Raw genomic sequence first — 17,635 nt, 5'->3', positions numbered from 1 at the left:
GGAAATGTTGTAATATCTCCATTCAGAAGTCATACATTACTGAAATGGAACATAATGTCGTATCAGAAATAGCTAATTTTAACACTAACGCTTTCCTTCAAAATTGCATTTTAGTGTATCAGAGTCTTGGAACAAGCCTTGCCAGGCTCCTGCAACTCAGCCATCAGGGAAAGATATGCAAAGCTCCTGGCTCTAGTACTGCCAGCTCTGATCCACACTCGGCACCACCAGAAGTCATCACCAACAAGAATTACACTTGTCCAGTAGGAAAGGGACCCTGAGCCCAAAGATGGTTTTCCTCAGAGAAATGGTTTTCCTTGTGAAAACCATTATATACCTTCCGCTCTGAGTGTGCTAACTCCTGCCATTTCCCCAAACACAGAACAGCACCATTTGCAGTAATGGGGGACTGTGTTCACGTTCTCCCTGGCAAAATAAACTGCACCAGCACCTGTATGCATAGTACAGCTTAATAGGAGAATATCATTACTGGGGAATTAGTACTGCCAGCTTTCGATCGAGGTGTCCAGCTCTGGGAGTGCTGACAAAGGTGAGCGTCTCAAGTTCTACTCCTCCTTCAGAAATGGAGAAAACATGAAGAAGAAAGTCTGATGTTAAGAAAAATGGAACTTAAATTCTCATTTCTGACAACTAGAAGTTGTCAACGGAAATTGCAACATAAACAGCATGCGCAGTTTAGCCTAAAAAAATATTTTTTGGAGGGGGAGAAGGAAGAGGTTGAAATGGAATAAACTTTTTAATATTTGCTGTTAACAGTCTCATGACATACACATAATTCATGATAGCTTCCTCCCCCAACATTCAGGAGAAAAATGAAAAAATTTGTATTTCATGTAGTATCACTAAATCCCAAATGCCTTCCTGCACTGTCAGACTACATTCTCAATCCTGCATCACCAAGAAATGTTCATTCTGTGAAGCCAGACCATTGTGTATGCTGTGCTTGTAGAAATTTTTCTATATAATAAAGATTTTATGAATAGGTGATAAGAGGTTCTTGCTCTTAAGGAGCAAGAAACAGAACACTGATTCCATGCTAACTGCCCTTGCATTCAGGTTTGCGAAGTGAAATTCACATTAATGAAATACACCCACAGCGTTTGACGGAGTAGTAGTTCTTTCCTTCTTAATGACAGGATCAGACAAATCCCACCTCAAGTTTTCACAGCCTTGCGTGGCAGTGCTAGAACAGATGACCATGAGGCCCCTGCCAAGAAAGCCCATTTCTTCCCACTGGGCCACAGCTTCCAATAAATAGTTTTCATTGCTAATTTTACTAGTGCAAGAGAAAAAGCCCAACTTGTCTAGTCCTCTTTTCCTGTTTCAAGAGTTTTGCACCCTTCTGTTCAGAACTTGTAAAACTCAAGCTAACATTTGTACAAATGCATTTTTATTGTTTTAACAGAACCAAAGAAAAAGGTTGAAAACATTAGACTATATAACACATTTTGGTTTATAAATGAAGTTTTATAGTGGTAAAACATTTCTAACAGACATTCATGGTCTTTTTCAAATTTTGCTGCGTTTCAGGTATGAAGACCAATAGTGTTCAAAAAAAGCAGTAATTGCATAAGGTGGACAAGCATCTCGGCTTCTACAAAACAGTTCAAGAACTCATAGCAAACATTCTCAGAGTATCAAAGGCAACCATGATTCATAACTTTCCCACAAACACTCCTCAATAAACAAAAAGTGATCTTTGGCATAAACAATTATGTATTAAAGGCATTAGTAATATTGCATTAATATCAGTCAAGCAACTAAACAGTGATGCTAAAAAAAAGTCTCATGGAGAAGTCTGAATTGGGGGGGAGGGGGCGGCAGACAGGGAGGGGAGGGAGAAGCATTGAAAAGAAATACAGGAAGACTCTTCAGAGGACTGCTTAAAAATAACCCCTACCTATTCAGTGTTATTCACTGTTAAATAGAAATGACTACATTACAATTACGTTAAAGATCTGGTATAAACCAACCAAACGCAAGACGTTCAGGTTAAGGCTCTGGCATCCCTTCCTTACTCTTCCTGTTACAGGTAATTACAGGAAGAGAATACTAAGGAAAGATCTTAAGTACCATGTGCTTCATAATACCCAGACACAGGGAGTGAATTAAGGAGGAACACACTTTCTCTTGCTACAGTCAGTTTGAGGCAGATGTCTTATAATCAGTTTAACTTCCCTTTTAAGAAAACAGTGCAGGAAAGGGGAATAAAGAAAATCCAAGTGTAGAATAACTGTTACAGACAGGCAAAGAACAACTGACTATATTGTGTCTCTGCTTTTCATTTGTTAGGCTAACCGAGCAGTTTTTCCACAAGGGCACTTTAATCAAGGTGGTTCAACCATGCAACAATTTTTAGTAAATGGAAATTAAAGGGTCCTCATAATGTCAATGCTGCTCTGGGTAGAAGTTTGAAAGAGTTCCTTGTAAACATACAGAGACCCATTCTAAAACAATAATTCCCTTTTTTGTCAAATGCCAAAGGAGACTATTGAGCAATTAACATGAATATATATAAAGGCATGTTCAATTATGGAAGCATAAAAATATCAAGTATATTTTACTAACAAATTTTTTTTTTTTAAAAGACATACTAACACTTTGTTCAATTTACTATTACTAGGACTTGAAAAGGTTTTTGAACTTCAGGCCTCTAAATATGTTTAAAAACAGTAAAAATATCTGAAAGGTTTAGTATTAGGAACAACTGACTGTCAGTTGTCATCTGGCTACCTAAATATAGGATTTCGTGTCCCTGCAGCACTTGGATTTGGACAAGCTTATGCAACTGCTATTTCATTGCTAGAAAGAAGGGCAGAGAGGCTTCTTGAATTGAACATTGTTGTTCATCTTTTAATTTCTACCGTCAGTGACTGGAATAACATTAGATGGAGAGATGAAAGAAAAATTAGAATAATGCTATATGTATGTGATCATTTGGTTTTCAAAGTGAAAGAGCCAGGGCATGACATTTGCTGATCCTGGACATGATTATCTTTGTTTTGGGTATGTGCAGCTAGCTTAAGAGAACCAAGATTTTTCAGCTCACATCACTAAACTAAGCAAGAAAGAAAAAGTTCTGTGATTTAAGGCCTTCAATCATAAGGCTCAAGCTGCCCATGGCGTGCCACAAACATCCACTGTGAAGCATTTCAGGACAGAATAAGAGCTCTGGAATGCCCACCTAGAGGATGGCAACAGGGTGACAAAGACAGCTCCAGTTTTTGTTGACTTAAATTATTGTTGCCAAGCAAAATTAACAGCAAGAAAAGAAAAAAAAAAAACAATTTCAGCAACGGGTTTTTCATCCTCACTTCACAAGTGTTCTGCCCTCCTTACTGTTTTTTTTTTTTTTAAACACACTTTTCATCATTTCTGCATGGTTTAAGAATAGCTAACTAAAATCTCTTTGAAAAGTTGAATGTTTATATATCAATGATTATCCCTGTATCATTGCGCCAAGTAACACTGTTAGTGTCTCAGACTTTCGGTACAAGCTCAAAGTGAAGTCCATGCATATCACCACATGGAAATTACTAGAACGTACAGTGCATAAATGAAATGTGCTTCTGGGATTACAGAATTCATGAAGATTCAAATCTTCAAAAGCAAAAAAGGATAAAAACTGGCTACTATCGGAAGCAATTATGACGTGTTTGATACCAAACGCTTTCCGAAGATACTTGAAATGCATATACATAAAACTCATACCCTTAGAATGGGGCATTAGCATAAGCTAATTTTAAGCTCGTTTACAGCACCTTTTGCTGTTAATATTTTTCTTCTGTTTCCAAAAAGAGGCATTTTATGTTACAGAAAACAATACTTATGGGGCGAGTGTCTACTGATACCATGGAGTCTTTCTGACCCAGCGAAGGGTGAATCCAGCATCTGTTCTAATCTTAATGGAAGCTGCTTCAGCTTCTCTCACAGTTTCCTTTACAGATTGCATGAGGTTCTGAGCATTATGAACCAACATCTCAGTTGCCTGTCAAGGAAGGAAGGAAAAATTGTTTCCAATGTATTAATAAATACCATGTTCAGGACAGCAGCATTCTGTCAGTACAAACATTAAGTCTGTCTAAATTATAAGAAGTACATGAAACAATCAGACTCTGGAAACCAGCAAGTAATATACTGACTCACAACGAGACCCTGTTTTTCATTGCCCATTTACTGAAAATATGAATAAAAGCTCAGCGTCTCAGAAGCAAAAATCCTTGTGATAAGATCTGCAGGATTTCAACTGAAAAACATGCATTATGAAAGTAACAATTTTAAATTTTAAGACACTTTAGAAGTTGCTGGGAGAATAAAAATATTTTCACTACTGCCCACCAGAGGGTGCTAGTACCACTTAGAGGTCAAACCTGCTCTATAGTTTTGGAATACAGTTCTTAGCCCTGCTTTTTACTATGAAGTCAAGAGATTAACAAATTGTTCATATAAACATCTGAATGAAAATAACTTTGTGACTTGGGAACAATCAATGTCCCACTATTAAACTGTAGCCTTTGAACTAAAGCACTATACTAAAATTAGCTTCACCACAGAGCTGTGGTAAGCTTTCCAATATTTAATTCCTGGAACACATCTGATATTACATCTTCTTCCCATAAAACTGTGAACAACAGTTCACACTACCATCAGATTTTACACCTCTTACCTGTTCTGATTCTTCATCACTGATATTAGTTCTGCCCAGCATGGTAGCTTTGACAGTGGAGAGGATTTTGAGTTGTGTACTGATGGTTGGGATTCGCTCGCAGACCTAAGGAATGAGGATAAAACACACTTCACATTGTAAACTGAATCAGTAAATTATTGACTGGGTTTTCAGCTAAATTCTTTGATTTTGCTTTAGTGTTAGATAAGAAACAAACGTAAAGCGTTAGTAGGATACTTGAACTTCTTATTTTACTTCTGACTTGCTATATGAATTCTTCGGAAGAACAGAGCCAACATTTTTCCCTTTCTCCTTTGTCAGGAATGGCACGATGTGCATTTGGCTATCTGAGATGGTAAAAAAAAAAAAAAAAAAAAAAAGCCCAGGAGTGTGTTATGTTACTGCTATTATACTTTGATACAAGAGGAATTACTAGGTGAAATATAAAGCAATGTAGACATTGCACAGACTAGTGCTCATAGCATGGTATTTTTCAAGTTCTTTTGGGCACTAGCATCTTCCACCCATCTTATAAGCAAATCCTGACTTTACCAAACATATATTGCAATGGGACCTAACATCAGACTTAGAAACTGACAAAGCTTAACAGCAAGTCAAGGAAAGATACAGGTGATTTACAGCTCCTGTGCTCCAGCCTTCACCCGTACTGGGAGAAGAACAAAAGGAAAGAGTATTTTTGAGGCGTTTAGAAGTTAACTCTTTACCTGCAAGAGGTTAGTTCTAATGCGCTTGTCAGTGCATTGCTTTGCCACCTCTTTGGCCAGCCGAGTAACTTCATCCGATGCTTTAGCAATATCCTTCGCGCACTGAATAAGCGCGCGCTTGTTTCCGCTACCGCCTCTCACCAGGCGAGACATCTCTGCCATTAGCAGCGCCATTCGTTTAGCGGCAGCAATGATGTCGTTACCCTGAAGAGAACACCACCAGTTAGTGTTAGTGCCAGGCTGGAGGCTTCACAGAAGTCACACCTGAGCAGTAGCCTACATTTTGGTAGCCAACACTTTCAAGAAGTCAAGGATGGATGAATGATTTGTGTACACAGAAGAGGTTTCTTCAAGGAACAGGGAAGATCTGTACTAACCCTATATTTGTGATATACTTTTCTTCCTAACACTCAGGAAAAAAGCTTGCTTCAAAACTGGAAAAAAAGAAGTGGTAAAGAAAAGGGTTAGTCTGTCCATGGAATAGGTTACTGGTCTGCTGGCTAGGCTTTAAGATGAAGCATGTTATTAGCATTAGAAATTCCAGATTTCCCAGTAAAGCAACATTATTTGAAGAAGTGTGCCAAGTAGCTTGTTAAACCAAATAGCACTAATTAAGTTAAATAGTCTAGTCCGAACAATTGAACATGAAGTTTTAAGTGGCATCTGAAACTGAAGTCATTTGAGTATCAGCTATAGTGCTACCTTACTACATCGGTAAGGGAAAAAAGGAAGAGAACCTGTAACACAGAAGTTCCGTTACAGGTTGTGACGTGGTAATGAGATTCAATGATCTCTTATTCTTCAAAAATAAGTCTTCCTTTTTGATGAACTCTCCCCCTTTAAAACAAGGCTTCCGGGGAAAAGTATTTTGGATACTTTAAGAGATAATCTTGTTGTATACCTCATACTAAATTCAGATTCCTTATACTAAATAGATTAAAATTACAGTTACAGAAATACTTCTGAGAAATATTTGCAACATGTGAGCTAAATATGACCAAGGCAAAAGTGTTTCTCACACTGTTCCAGAGAAACGTAGTGCAAGGAAAAGCAGACCTAGATGATCAATTGTTAATATAGTCTGTTAGTATATTTAGATTCACCTTTGTAGAAAGTTGTTAGACAAACGTGAAATATTTGGTGCCATGAGACATTCCTGCTGCGTGGATGAAATATTAGCATAGTGAGTTTAAGTATTAGCACATTTTCTTCAGTATAATTCCATGATTAATGACCAATGAAGTTCAGAGCAAGTAGCACATAGAAAGAACTCAACTGAGCAAATGTATCCTCTACCCCTGTGCACATACCTCCATGACTCACTACTGGTAAATTTAAGAAAAAAAATCTCAAGCATATCATTAAACATCACACAGATACAGGTGATATAAAAAGCTGAACTATTTATTACTGTGACCTAATATCTAAACAGTTTCCTAGTATAACCACTCAGGATGTAAGTGACATAAGAAAACTTTTCCATGTTTTCACGTAGGAGGATCAAGTAATTAGGATCAGTGTCATTTACGAAGCCCTCTAACAAGTTATCCAAGCATCAGAATCTGAAAAGGACAAGAACATTTTTAAAGCCCTTTTTATTAAGAATAGTTCACTGTATATATATATACACATACACACCTAATCTTAGTTATAGGACACCAACAGCCATACTTTTTGCAGCATGCCATTTCCAAAAAAAAGTGACCAGTCTTGCAAACATTTGTGCTTAGGCAGAAGAGATAGGATACTAGTGAATGTCTGAACCTCATTTTACATTTCCATTGGTTTTGTATAAACACAATCTCAGTTCAGCAACTAATGCATTCAGTGCAGCTTCTTCAAAAAAAGAATGCTCAAGACGAGCATTTGCAAATCAGCCAAGAGCAAGCCAGCAGACAGTCCTCTTGGATAAACACTGCCATACAAAGCCATTCCTTGTTCATACGTATTTTAGTTGAGGGCAAAGGAGGCAAAGCACAACAGACATGTTAAATGACTTCTTGAATGCTGAATGTTCTGTTGCATCATTACAACAGTCATTAAGAAACCATTAACCATGGCTTCTTCACAGGTAGCCAGAATTAATGAAAAAAGAAAGGGGGGGGGAAGGGAAGACAACCCCTATTACAATTTGAAAACTGCCATAACAAAGAAGAACAGGCAGATGCAAAGGGAGAGGAAGCCTTTTAATATTAATAAGTGACCCAAGTCAAGCTTCAATCTGACACTGACAGACAGACCTAACAAACTCGTGAAGCCACTCTCAGTCCTTAAAATGAAGTGCAGACACACTTGTTCATTCAGAATCACGGGACCCAGCAGGGATCAAGAGTGATGCAAATGTGCCAGCGTTCCCCAATGGCCGGATGCATACAGACCAGTCGCCCGGGGGAGACTCAGGAGTACCTTACTAGACCACTTGGTTGCTTCTCGATGTAGAGACTGAGCAGCGGCCAGAATGGGCTGGTTAACAGGCTGATTGGTTGGCATTAACAGCAGCTCAGGCTCGTAATCATCTTCAGTGTCAGAGGGGAGAGTGAATTCAACATCTGCATCATCCTCCTCATCTATATCTACACCAGCCTCAGCGGCTTCATTAATCACAGTCACATCAGGCTTTGCAGGTGGCAGCAAGGGTGGAGAAACAGGGGACAGTTAGTATGAGAAGCAGAATTTGGTAGAAGAGCATGAACTGAGCTGTTTTAGTGACCAAACATCCTCTTGGCCTCTAAGGATACCACAGGACAACTCCAGGGTCAGAGGGAAGGGGGGAAGGAATACAAGATTAGCAAAAGGGATACAAACAATTCACCTGTGAACCAAAAGTTACCAAGAACATTAAGTTACAGTTCAAAGACGCAGCAACATTTTTCAACTAAGCATACAGCTTCAACACGCAGAGGCCGATTTTCAGAACAACATTTTTCTGGCAAGGCAATGACGAAATGAATGGATTTTCTGTTTTAAAGAAAGTCATTTTGACTGGATAGAGGCAGGCACAGCAGCTGATGATCATGGTATCTGTGCAGACAAAGCTTTGCACAGAAGCCATTTCACACATACGTAACAAGAAGAGATAGCAGCAGCAGCACAGAAAAATCCCTGACATACTGCTTTCTGTTGTGTAAAAAAAGAGGCGGGACAGCAGACTGTAGAAGTGAATACTGAGGTACCACAGATAACATTGAAAAAACAAAAACTGGTTATGAAAAGAGGAGGTGGTACTGAATGTCATGAATGCTGTGACTATTACAGTTCTTTAAAAAAAGACTGAAATGAAATTAGTAAAATAAGAGGATTATGAAACAATTATACTGTTTTGCCACAATATGCTGTATCCATTACCTTAAAAAAAGAAAAAAGAGGATTCAAACAAATATATTGACCTGAGAGTAGATCATATAAGGAAGAGGTAACAGTGGTTCAGCAGTACAAGTGTCTAGAATACAGTAGCATTTTATTAAAAAATATTCCACACATTTACTAACTACATTTCTCAGACTAGAAACTTAGTGTGAAGCAAGCCACACAACCCTTATCAAAAAGTATGCATTTTCAACTGCTTTGCTTAACGATATGGCCTTTTATAGAAAAGCATCTAAACCAAGGAAAAAAGCCAAAACTTTTGGAAGGAACAAGTTATAACTCATCTTTAAAGAAAGACTCTTAAGTCCCAATCCAGTGAAAAGCTTCCAAATATCCCCTCACTTCTAAAGGCAGTTTTGATGTGGGAGCTTAACTGAAAAAGCAAAATTTTATTCTCTGAATTATCCAAATGGGGAAGAAGATAAGAACATCTACAGCAATTGACAGTGTTTGATTTGTGCTCCATGAGAAAAATGGAGTACAGAGTCCATTCCGTGACAAGGACTTGAGAGAGAGAGAAGAAAAAAATCAGCTAGGTTTAAATCTTACAAGAATGAAGAATGCCAGCAAGTCTCTTAAAAGACTAAGTACTTCCTCTTCCATAAGGGTAACACACAGTAAAACATCAGTAGGGTAATATAATTAGGCAGACAGAGCAGAAACTATTTGATACACAGTCTGCTGCCATCTAACACGAGCAGGACTGTGTTTCCATCTTTCTACATCTAACCTATATTTCTCAGTGGTACTGTGCATCAATCCCTTTCCTCCTCCACCTAATAAGAAAGTGACTTGAGAAACTACAGAAACAGTTTTTAAAACTCCATACTTCTGGCTTTTGTAAATATGACTAAGAAAATACTTTGAAATTAAAACCTTGAGTATGGGTGCTGGAAAAACTGTTGCTGACAAACCGTGTCCTACTGATCACTACCTCCTTCCCCAAATATTGACAAAATAACTATACTCTGTTATTACTAAAGTCAGACTGTTTAGAAGAATGACAGAAGGATAAACATCAGGCTAACTTCCTGGTTTGTTGGTCTCAACCTATGGAACAGCAATGAAAGTAGTGTTTCATAATCCAAAGACACTAACCCTATAGCTCTTCCACAATCAGCAAGTTCTAAGGTCCACTGCTTTGCTTCGATATATAAATATTTTAATAGCTATGTTAACAATATACAGTAAGTAATAAAATGTTTTTACTATAGATATTCTATATTAGATAAGTTACCTGCTCTGGGATTCAAACATCAAAATAATTTTAGAAAGTGGAAATTAAAATTTTCAACCTCAAAACTACCTTTCGAGATGACTAATAAATTCCAGTAGCATCCCTCTAATAATATGAAAATGCATGTGGCACACTGAAAAGCATGAAGAAAATAAATTTAGCTTTTCCTGTTATGGAAAAGACAGTCAAACTGATTCGCAGGATTTCTTTTGCATTTTATCTGTACCTCCACAGGTTTTCCTTACTCTGCACATAAATTTGAAGTTGATTCTGTCAGCTGTTCAAATTTATCTTTTTTATGCACCATCTACCTAGGAGGAAAAAAAGCAGAGCCTTTAAAAGCCAAACTCTGACCTTTAAGTTATACCTGTAGAAGGCCAAAACTCAGAAAAGTCCTTACTCAGTAGCTGCCAGAGGCAAAACATATCTCTTTGAAGAAGAGAAGCAAAAGAGTTAAATTTGCACTTGTTAGCCTGGATAAAGACTTCAGGCTACTTTGTCATAGCATTGAAGTTGGAAGAAAATGAAGACTTCTGGCCTTGATAGCAGTGTGACTCATTACAAAAAAGGAAAGAGATCAGGCCACCTATATATGGTCACTTTTCTGATCCTATCTGCACCATATTAACTGCAAAGTCACTTCCAGCTCCTCCCAGAATTAAGACAACCCATCTCATGAGTCCTGCAGCTGGTATCTGCAACATCCATATGGACTTCGCAAAGTCAGTTAAATACAGCAGTTAGATTGTCAGCCTAGAAAGTCTTAAGCACTAGTGGCTCTCTAGGCAATTGTAGCATCAAGGATCACAAACACCTTAGCATAGAAGACTAGTTAATAAAGCGTTGTAGCAATTCTGAGTATTAGAACAGCTATATATAGTTCACTCTGAGCATTTTGAAAGAGTTTAATTCCTCCTACGATTTTAATATCTGGTCTCTATAAGACTAATCTCTGCCATCACTAGTTCAGAAATAGAGTGAATGGGGAAACTGAGGGCCTCTTACTTTATAGCACTCCTAATAAAGCTTCTGCAGTATGACTTCTGCAGACGTTCCCCTTCTGGCTGCTATACAAAGGTGGCCAAAGAATAGAGATATTAAGGCAACTAACTGGCAAGGGTATTTTCATATTCACTCTTAGTACTCCATCACTATATATCCTGTCCATACACTGTTTAATTCTGTATTGAAGTCCATCTTCATAACTGTCTAGGATTTAATAGGACCAACGTAAAGAGTTGCTGGAAACAAACCAGGCTTTTTCCCTCCGTCCCGCCCCCTCCAGTTTAAGTTGGGCAAAAAAGACTTTTTGGGACCTGGACTGTTTGTTTCTTTGGGGACAAGCTCATTATTTGAAGCGTATATTATTCAATACTCGAGCATGAAACATCACTGCCATAATTTGTACCAGTAAGTTTAAAAAGTTAAATAAAATCAATGCCCTTCTCTCCACAGAAACAGTTGTTTCATGCCTTTCAGAGAAACTGCGTAAAGACCTGCACACATCATTATCCTTGATTCCTAGGCAAAGCATCAAGTTCTTCATAGCCAAAAATATCAGAGAGATTACAGTTTACAGTTTACTATATAGCTTGATAGCAGATAGCCAACTTAAGAACTGTGACACAAAATCACAACTATTAAGCCAAAGTCCAAAATATAGAATTAGGGCAGCTGACTCTGGACCAAACTAAAAAACTGATCCTGAAAAATAACTCCTTTTAGCCCAAGATATATATATATATACATATATATAACACTTTCTTACCTTGCTAGACCATTTCCGAGCTTCATCATGCAACTGTCTAGCAGCCATCATCATGGGCTGATTAATAGCTTCCCCTGCTTTCTGCTCTGGGAACTCTTCATCCTTTTCTTCAGGTGGTGGCGGTCTAGGTGGGGGAACTTCACCTTCTGGTAGTGGTGGTTTTGGAGGGGCAAGCTCATCAGTCAGCTAAGGAAGGGAAAAACAAAGAAAAAAGATTCAGTGCAATGAAATAGTATACAGATCAAGCCAAGGATGGTGTCATGGGAAGACACGATTGCATGAGCTTGTCTTCTACTTTTTCAAGGGCTCTGTTGTAAGAGAGCCATGCTTTAATCTTTTCCTTTGAAAGCTGGATTTTTTTCTTTCTCTTTTTCTTTTTTTTTTCAGGCTACTTGTGTGTGTGGCTGGCCAGGTAACACATTTTATTTCTAAGGAATAAAAATTTACTCAAGTAATTTCAGTGTGCAAACCACACTTTGCCAGTGGTAACTGAATACTCTAATACAAACTATGCTATACGTACATGAAGCTGCTCAAGGTCTGGAGGAGGCGGCGGAAAATCTGGTTCCTGAGGCTGGAAGGCTTCTCTGACTTTGGCTACGGCTCCCAGGATTCTGTATCCAGAATCCAAGAAACTCTTTTGCAAACCTGAAAAATAATCCCATTCCAAATTCAATAAAGCCTAGCATTCCTTATTATCTAGGAGAGCAACAGTACCCAAAAAATACTCACATAAGATATTGTGCAGAGTGCACATATAACTAGCAGAAATTATGTTCACAAACTACCAGAATGTTTAAACTGTTTGAAATATTAGTTGTCACACGTGCAACATGCATAAAACAAAGCTTGGACTGAGTAATAGTCACTACAAATGACCAAAGTAGTTCCCAGAACAACGTTTATTCTAAAATAAATTCCACAATATTTTTTGTAAAAGTAATACAACTGGTAACTGGTGACAAATTACTTGTTTCAGATAAAGATCATGAAATCACATAAACTGGGATGCTGAATCCTTTTCACTTGAACATGCCAGAGGTCTTTGATTGTGTTTAACAAGAGCAAGATACTGCAGGTAATGGTGTGACCTCGCTTTCACCGTTCTGGGATTTAAGTGTATACAAAATTTGCATGCATGGGGAAGTAAAGCTGCAACAAGACAAAATGAGGACTACTTCATATCTTTTTTAAGCAGTAAGAAATACGTTCAAAATCAGCTCATTGAATCCTTACCAGGATCAGAAATGTTTCCTGCCACGGCTTTTGCATCCATTACCATTGGTGATATAGTTTTGCTTAGCTCATCAGAGGCTGCTTTAACAGCCTCCCGGAATTTAGGGTCCTCTGAATTTTCAACCTCCCGTTTTGCAACCAGTAGGATTCGGTTTGCTCGTCTAGCAATGCTGGTAGCACCAGCCACCAGCATCTGAGGTTGAATATTGGCCATTGCAACTTTGCATTTATCAAGATCTTTCTTAATAGCCTCTTCTGATGCATCTAACAGAGACTTGGTATCAATGGCTTCATCCACCAACCCTACGATAAAAATTAAACATGTTAACATTCCAATTTCATCTGTGGAAAGGGATATTTGGTATTCCAGGGACTAGTCGCCACCAGAAAAATAAGTACTTCCAAACGGGGCAAGGGGAAGAGACGAGATCGACTGTATTAGTGCAATTTTGCTTCTGACTCTGCGGCCCATCTAGCACATTAACTGTAGTCAGAATAGCTGAACAAGGCTTCCTCCCGCTAATGACTTCATGAGCTCTTACTCCTCTGCTGTGGAATATAGTCGAGTCAAGACTTGGCTGGCACAGTATAAGCAGCAGAGCTTCCTCCTCCCATCAAGTTTCTACAGGCGTATTCGGTACTTTTTGTACTTCTCCCTTTCATACAAAAGGAAAGGCCCCTCCAGCTGTGCTTTTTCCTTATGGGTTATACATAGTGACAAGGCAGTTAAGATTTCAAATATCCACAGGGCAATTATGGGGTTGGAGAAGGAGATAGTGCAGAGTCAAGAGAAAGTATTTTGATAACAGCCCAGTGCAGGGGGATCCGCGCTTCAGGAGGACTGAAGCATTTAATTGTCTCGGCATGATTCAGTAGTAAATCAGTAGCTTTGTTCTATTCATTGCTTTCATCAAGCTGTTACATCATTTTAAACATCTTTTCTTGCCCCCGTTTAATTATCTGTCCTCATTCAGCATGCCAAGATCATGTTGAAAGCAAAACAACAACAACAAAAAATACTCTAGCTGCTACAGTGATATACTGTTAAAAATCAGTAAGCATGATAAACAGGAAAGGTGTTCTGTTTTTCCCAAGCAAGAACTAAAGCCCAATTTACTCCCTCGCTGCTCAAAATTAACACCTGTGAAACTAGTTACTCTATTTATGCTGTACAATACACACATTTCTGGGGTCATAGAGCTCATGCTCTCATTTCTCTGAAACAATTTTTTTTTTCAATTAATTACTACTTTTATGCATGTTTCATCAACCCAAACAGAATGGGAAAAATCCCACACAGGCTAGCTAGCCACAAGTAGAGTCTTCAATAGAAATTCCTATTTTACCTGTCATTTTTTCTACATTATCAATCCATTGGTTTTTCATGGTCTCAAAATGCTCATAAGCAGCTTGATTTCCAGGATTCCTCAGGAGAATACGGGCAGCTGATACTACCTGCCAAGGGAAAACATTTTCAATTATGAAAATACCAGTACTTAAGGACATCATACGCACTCCTGAAAATTTGCCTTTTAGGACTGGATGTGTAGCTCCACACTTGTAATACTCTATCAATTCTAGGTCATCAGCTTTTAGCTGCATGAAGACTTACAGTGCTTCCAGAATTCACTGCCAGAAATAGTGTTTTCTGAAACTTCCATGACATGCTTATCATACACTAAAAAGTGTTTTTTAATTAAATAAAGCAATATTTGAAATCACTAAAAAGAAACCCAATACTAAAGACAGTCTCACTACTGAACAAATGCTAGACAAAAATTTAATTAATTTGGAAAAAAAAAAAAGAAAGAATGTCTTTTCTACTTAAATATTTTATTAAGTCCCAAAGTAAATTTCTTGCAAGGATAATTCACTATGGCTTCTGTCCAGAAGTTGAAGAGTAATACATCTCATCTAATCAGCTTATTCTACTTGAAATCATATAACCAAGTATTTGCCATTTCCCTTTCAAAGGTGTCAGTACTATCTTCTTTGATGGTATTAATAGCAGAAGCATACAGAAAAATCCACTGAAGTCATTTCTCTGGTCATTTAATAGCTTTTTGAGACTGAGGAAGCAAACCTGGGGGGTAAGTTCTCTTGCTGATTTCACAGTTGCCTGAATGCCTTCCACAGTAGTTTTATTAGCCGTTCCAACTGCAGCTGCTTTTTCTGCTGTAGCTCCCAGTCTGGCAGCATGGTTTTCAAAGTTTGCTGCTCTTTCATCAAACACCTAGTTGTAAGCAGAGAAAATAGGGTAGAAAAAAGCACAACTTCTCTAACAGAGCAGACAATTTCTCTCTAAGTGTTAGGGACACCTTCATAACATCTAGACTTAATGTATCTCCTGACAAGGACACAGAAGCTTTGAAGCTGTTTCATTTTTTAATCTTTGTTTTGAGACTTTTCCTTGGTAACCCCCCCCCCCCTTCCATCAAAGGATATTACCACACTTTTATACCTGTGAGATATTAATTACATCAGTGCTGTAACAAATACTGAGTTCACACAAATAAAACTCTTGGCTTAGCATGTAGAGATTAATCTTCAAACCTATAAATCAGATGTAATTACATTTGGAAGATAAATACTGGGTTTTATCCTAGAAATTGAAGCTCCACATTGGAAAAAAAATCCTTCCTTCCACAGTCCTTTTTATTCAAGGCACAGAATACTTTGGCAAAAGCTATCCAGTTGCAAAGTTAAATCCCCCAAGGCCTTAGGAATCATTTTGATTAGGTTCAAACTAACTAGCCACACAGAGCTGCCCAGAGTTGGAGACACTTCACATGACACCTGTAGCCTTGAAGTACAGGAAAAAGATTACACAGCAAAAGAACAGGTTAAGCATGCTGAAGAACTTTGGTATGAATTTGACTATTTTAATCAGTTTATATGTTGAGATGTGCAAGCTACTGTGTCAATTAGTGATTCTTGTGCAATACTTTTTAGCATGTTACAGGCAACATGATATGAACATCATGGAAAAAGTCTTTGGCATTTAATGAAGTCATGGACAATACCATTTCCAGGTATTGGAACGCAATTATGAATCCCCATCAGCCCAGAGAATTTTGCATGGCAATCATTGCTCACTCAGAATAAGCACAGATCACAAGCCTGAGAGAAAATATTCTGGTAGAAAAATTCTGCTAAAACAATACAGTAAATTAACTGAAGCTTCACACAGAAAAAAAACACTTGATACACTTACCTCATCCCTATTGGGAGCATCAGAAGGAGCAGTGGCTGCTACTGCTAACAATTTAATGGGAGTAGTAGTGTCACTAAAAACATCAGAAACCTCCTGGGTCATTGCTTCTTGCATCCGTGTTTTAAGATCCTTAAAAAAAAAAAAAAAAGTAAGATGTTGGTACAAACACAGGAACACTAAAAGTTTGCAGGGATTCAAATATCAACATCTCTTCTTGCAAAAAAGTAAATCTATTACCATTTTATCTTAGTGGCAAGCCATGAATTATCAGAAGCAATGAATAGCATGATTTGAGACCTTGCCCCTCAAATCTGCAATGCTAACGTGCTTTTTATTTTTTTCCTTTCAAAGTTGCTCATTTGGAATTGACCCCTACAGCACAATATCATGGTCAGCGAAGGAAGTCTGTTTTGCGCATCTCCAGAAAAATAGAAAAAAGAAAAACTACACAACCTCTTGATCACCCTTTATTCCATACCAAAAAAAAAAAAGGTGTAGCAAAAAACTTGTTACTGATGCCTCACATATGCAAGCACCTTACTGGAGTGGTACAAATACTTCAGCATTTCATGTATTTCACTGCATAAGAACAGATTTAACTGCAATGATTTTTACCTTCAGTGAGTCCTGCAGCTGAGCAGCAACTGCCCTAGCCTGAGGAGACTCTCCCTCCCCTCTCGCTGCGAGGTCAGCTAGCTGAGCAGCCAGCTGGTCTACACGGTCACATTTGGCTAGCAGGTCTTGACGATAAGGTCCCATCATAACATTGGCTAAACGACGACCTTCCGCAACCAGTCCCCGAATTGCTGCCTGGCCTATGGTGGAAGAAGTTATGCTGCATTAATATACAGTATATCCAAAAGCTGAGAGTATAACTCAGGTGTACCAGAAACTAAATGACATTTCAGAGTTCTTTGTTTTTTAAGCACACCTTTCTAGTTAGAAAGCTTTGACAGTGGGAAGAACCTTCCACTTTTTTTCCCACTAAGCAACAACGGTTCAAACCCAAAGAGGAATTTGAGTCTCACCAATTTGTCACAACACCTCTGGCCAGAAAGGCCTCCCTATTAGTCAGGGTGTTAACCTGAAGTTAACCATTACAGCTATCACGTGTCCCTACAAAACTGATCTGTTGACTCCAATAGAAGGTACTTGCAAATTCCAAGTACTGCAATCTGAGTCGTTTCAAGTCAGTAGATGATGAGCAGGAATAGGGGGAAAAAAACAAGTAGAAAATATGAGTGAGAAAGCAGACCATCTTCTCCAGGGATTCCAAAAATCACGGTAAGAAATGTCAAGTGTCCAAGATGGAAAAAAAACAAAACACAAGTGTAAAAACTTCCACTGTGTATTAGAAGTTATTTTTTGTAGAAGTTTTGTTAGTATGATTTTCTTTACTCAC

The 17,635-nt window shown here is 38.2% G+C and overlaps 1 protein-coding gene across 2 annotated transcripts in view; it reads right to left on the bottom strand.

Annotated features, from left to right (window-relative positions):
- Positions 1 to 1,467: 1,467 nt before the first annotated feature.
- Positions 1,468 to 17,635, bottom strand: part of VCL (vinculin) — a 69,486-nt gene continuing 53,318 nt past the window's right edge. For both annotated transcript variants that reach the window (XM_068950463.1, XM_068950464.1), the window contains exons 12-21: positions 16,849 to 17,048; positions 16,234 to 16,362; positions 15,103 to 15,252; positions 14,366 to 14,474; positions 13,020 to 13,322; positions 12,307 to 12,431; positions 11,784 to 11,969; positions 5,413 to 5,616; positions 4,688 to 4,792; positions 1,468 to 4,009 (exon numbers count right to left, since the gene is read on the bottom strand). In XM_068950463.1, coding sequence (XP_068806564.1) covers positions 3,863 to 4,009; positions 4,688 to 4,792; positions 5,413 to 5,616; positions 11,784 to 11,969; positions 12,307 to 12,431; positions 13,020 to 13,322; positions 14,366 to 14,474; positions 15,103 to 15,252; positions 16,234 to 16,362; positions 16,849 to 17,048 — 1,658 coding nt within the window. In that variant the 3' untranslated portion in view covers positions 1,468 to 3,862. The remainder of the gene's footprint in view (positions 4,010 to 4,687; positions 4,793 to 5,412; positions 5,617 to 11,783; positions 11,970 to 12,306; positions 12,432 to 13,019; positions 13,323 to 14,365; positions 14,475 to 15,102; positions 15,253 to 16,233; positions 16,363 to 16,848; positions 17,049 to 17,635) is intronic.

This window comes from Struthio camelus, chromosome 7 (genome assembly GCF_040807025.1).
Source record: "Struthio camelus isolate bStrCam1 chromosome 7, bStrCam1.hap1, whole genome shotgun sequence".
Lineage (NCBI taxonomy): Eukaryota > Metazoa > Chordata > Aves > Struthioniformes > Struthionidae > Struthio > Struthio camelus.
This window is presented reverse-complemented; position numbering and strand designations above follow the sequence as displayed.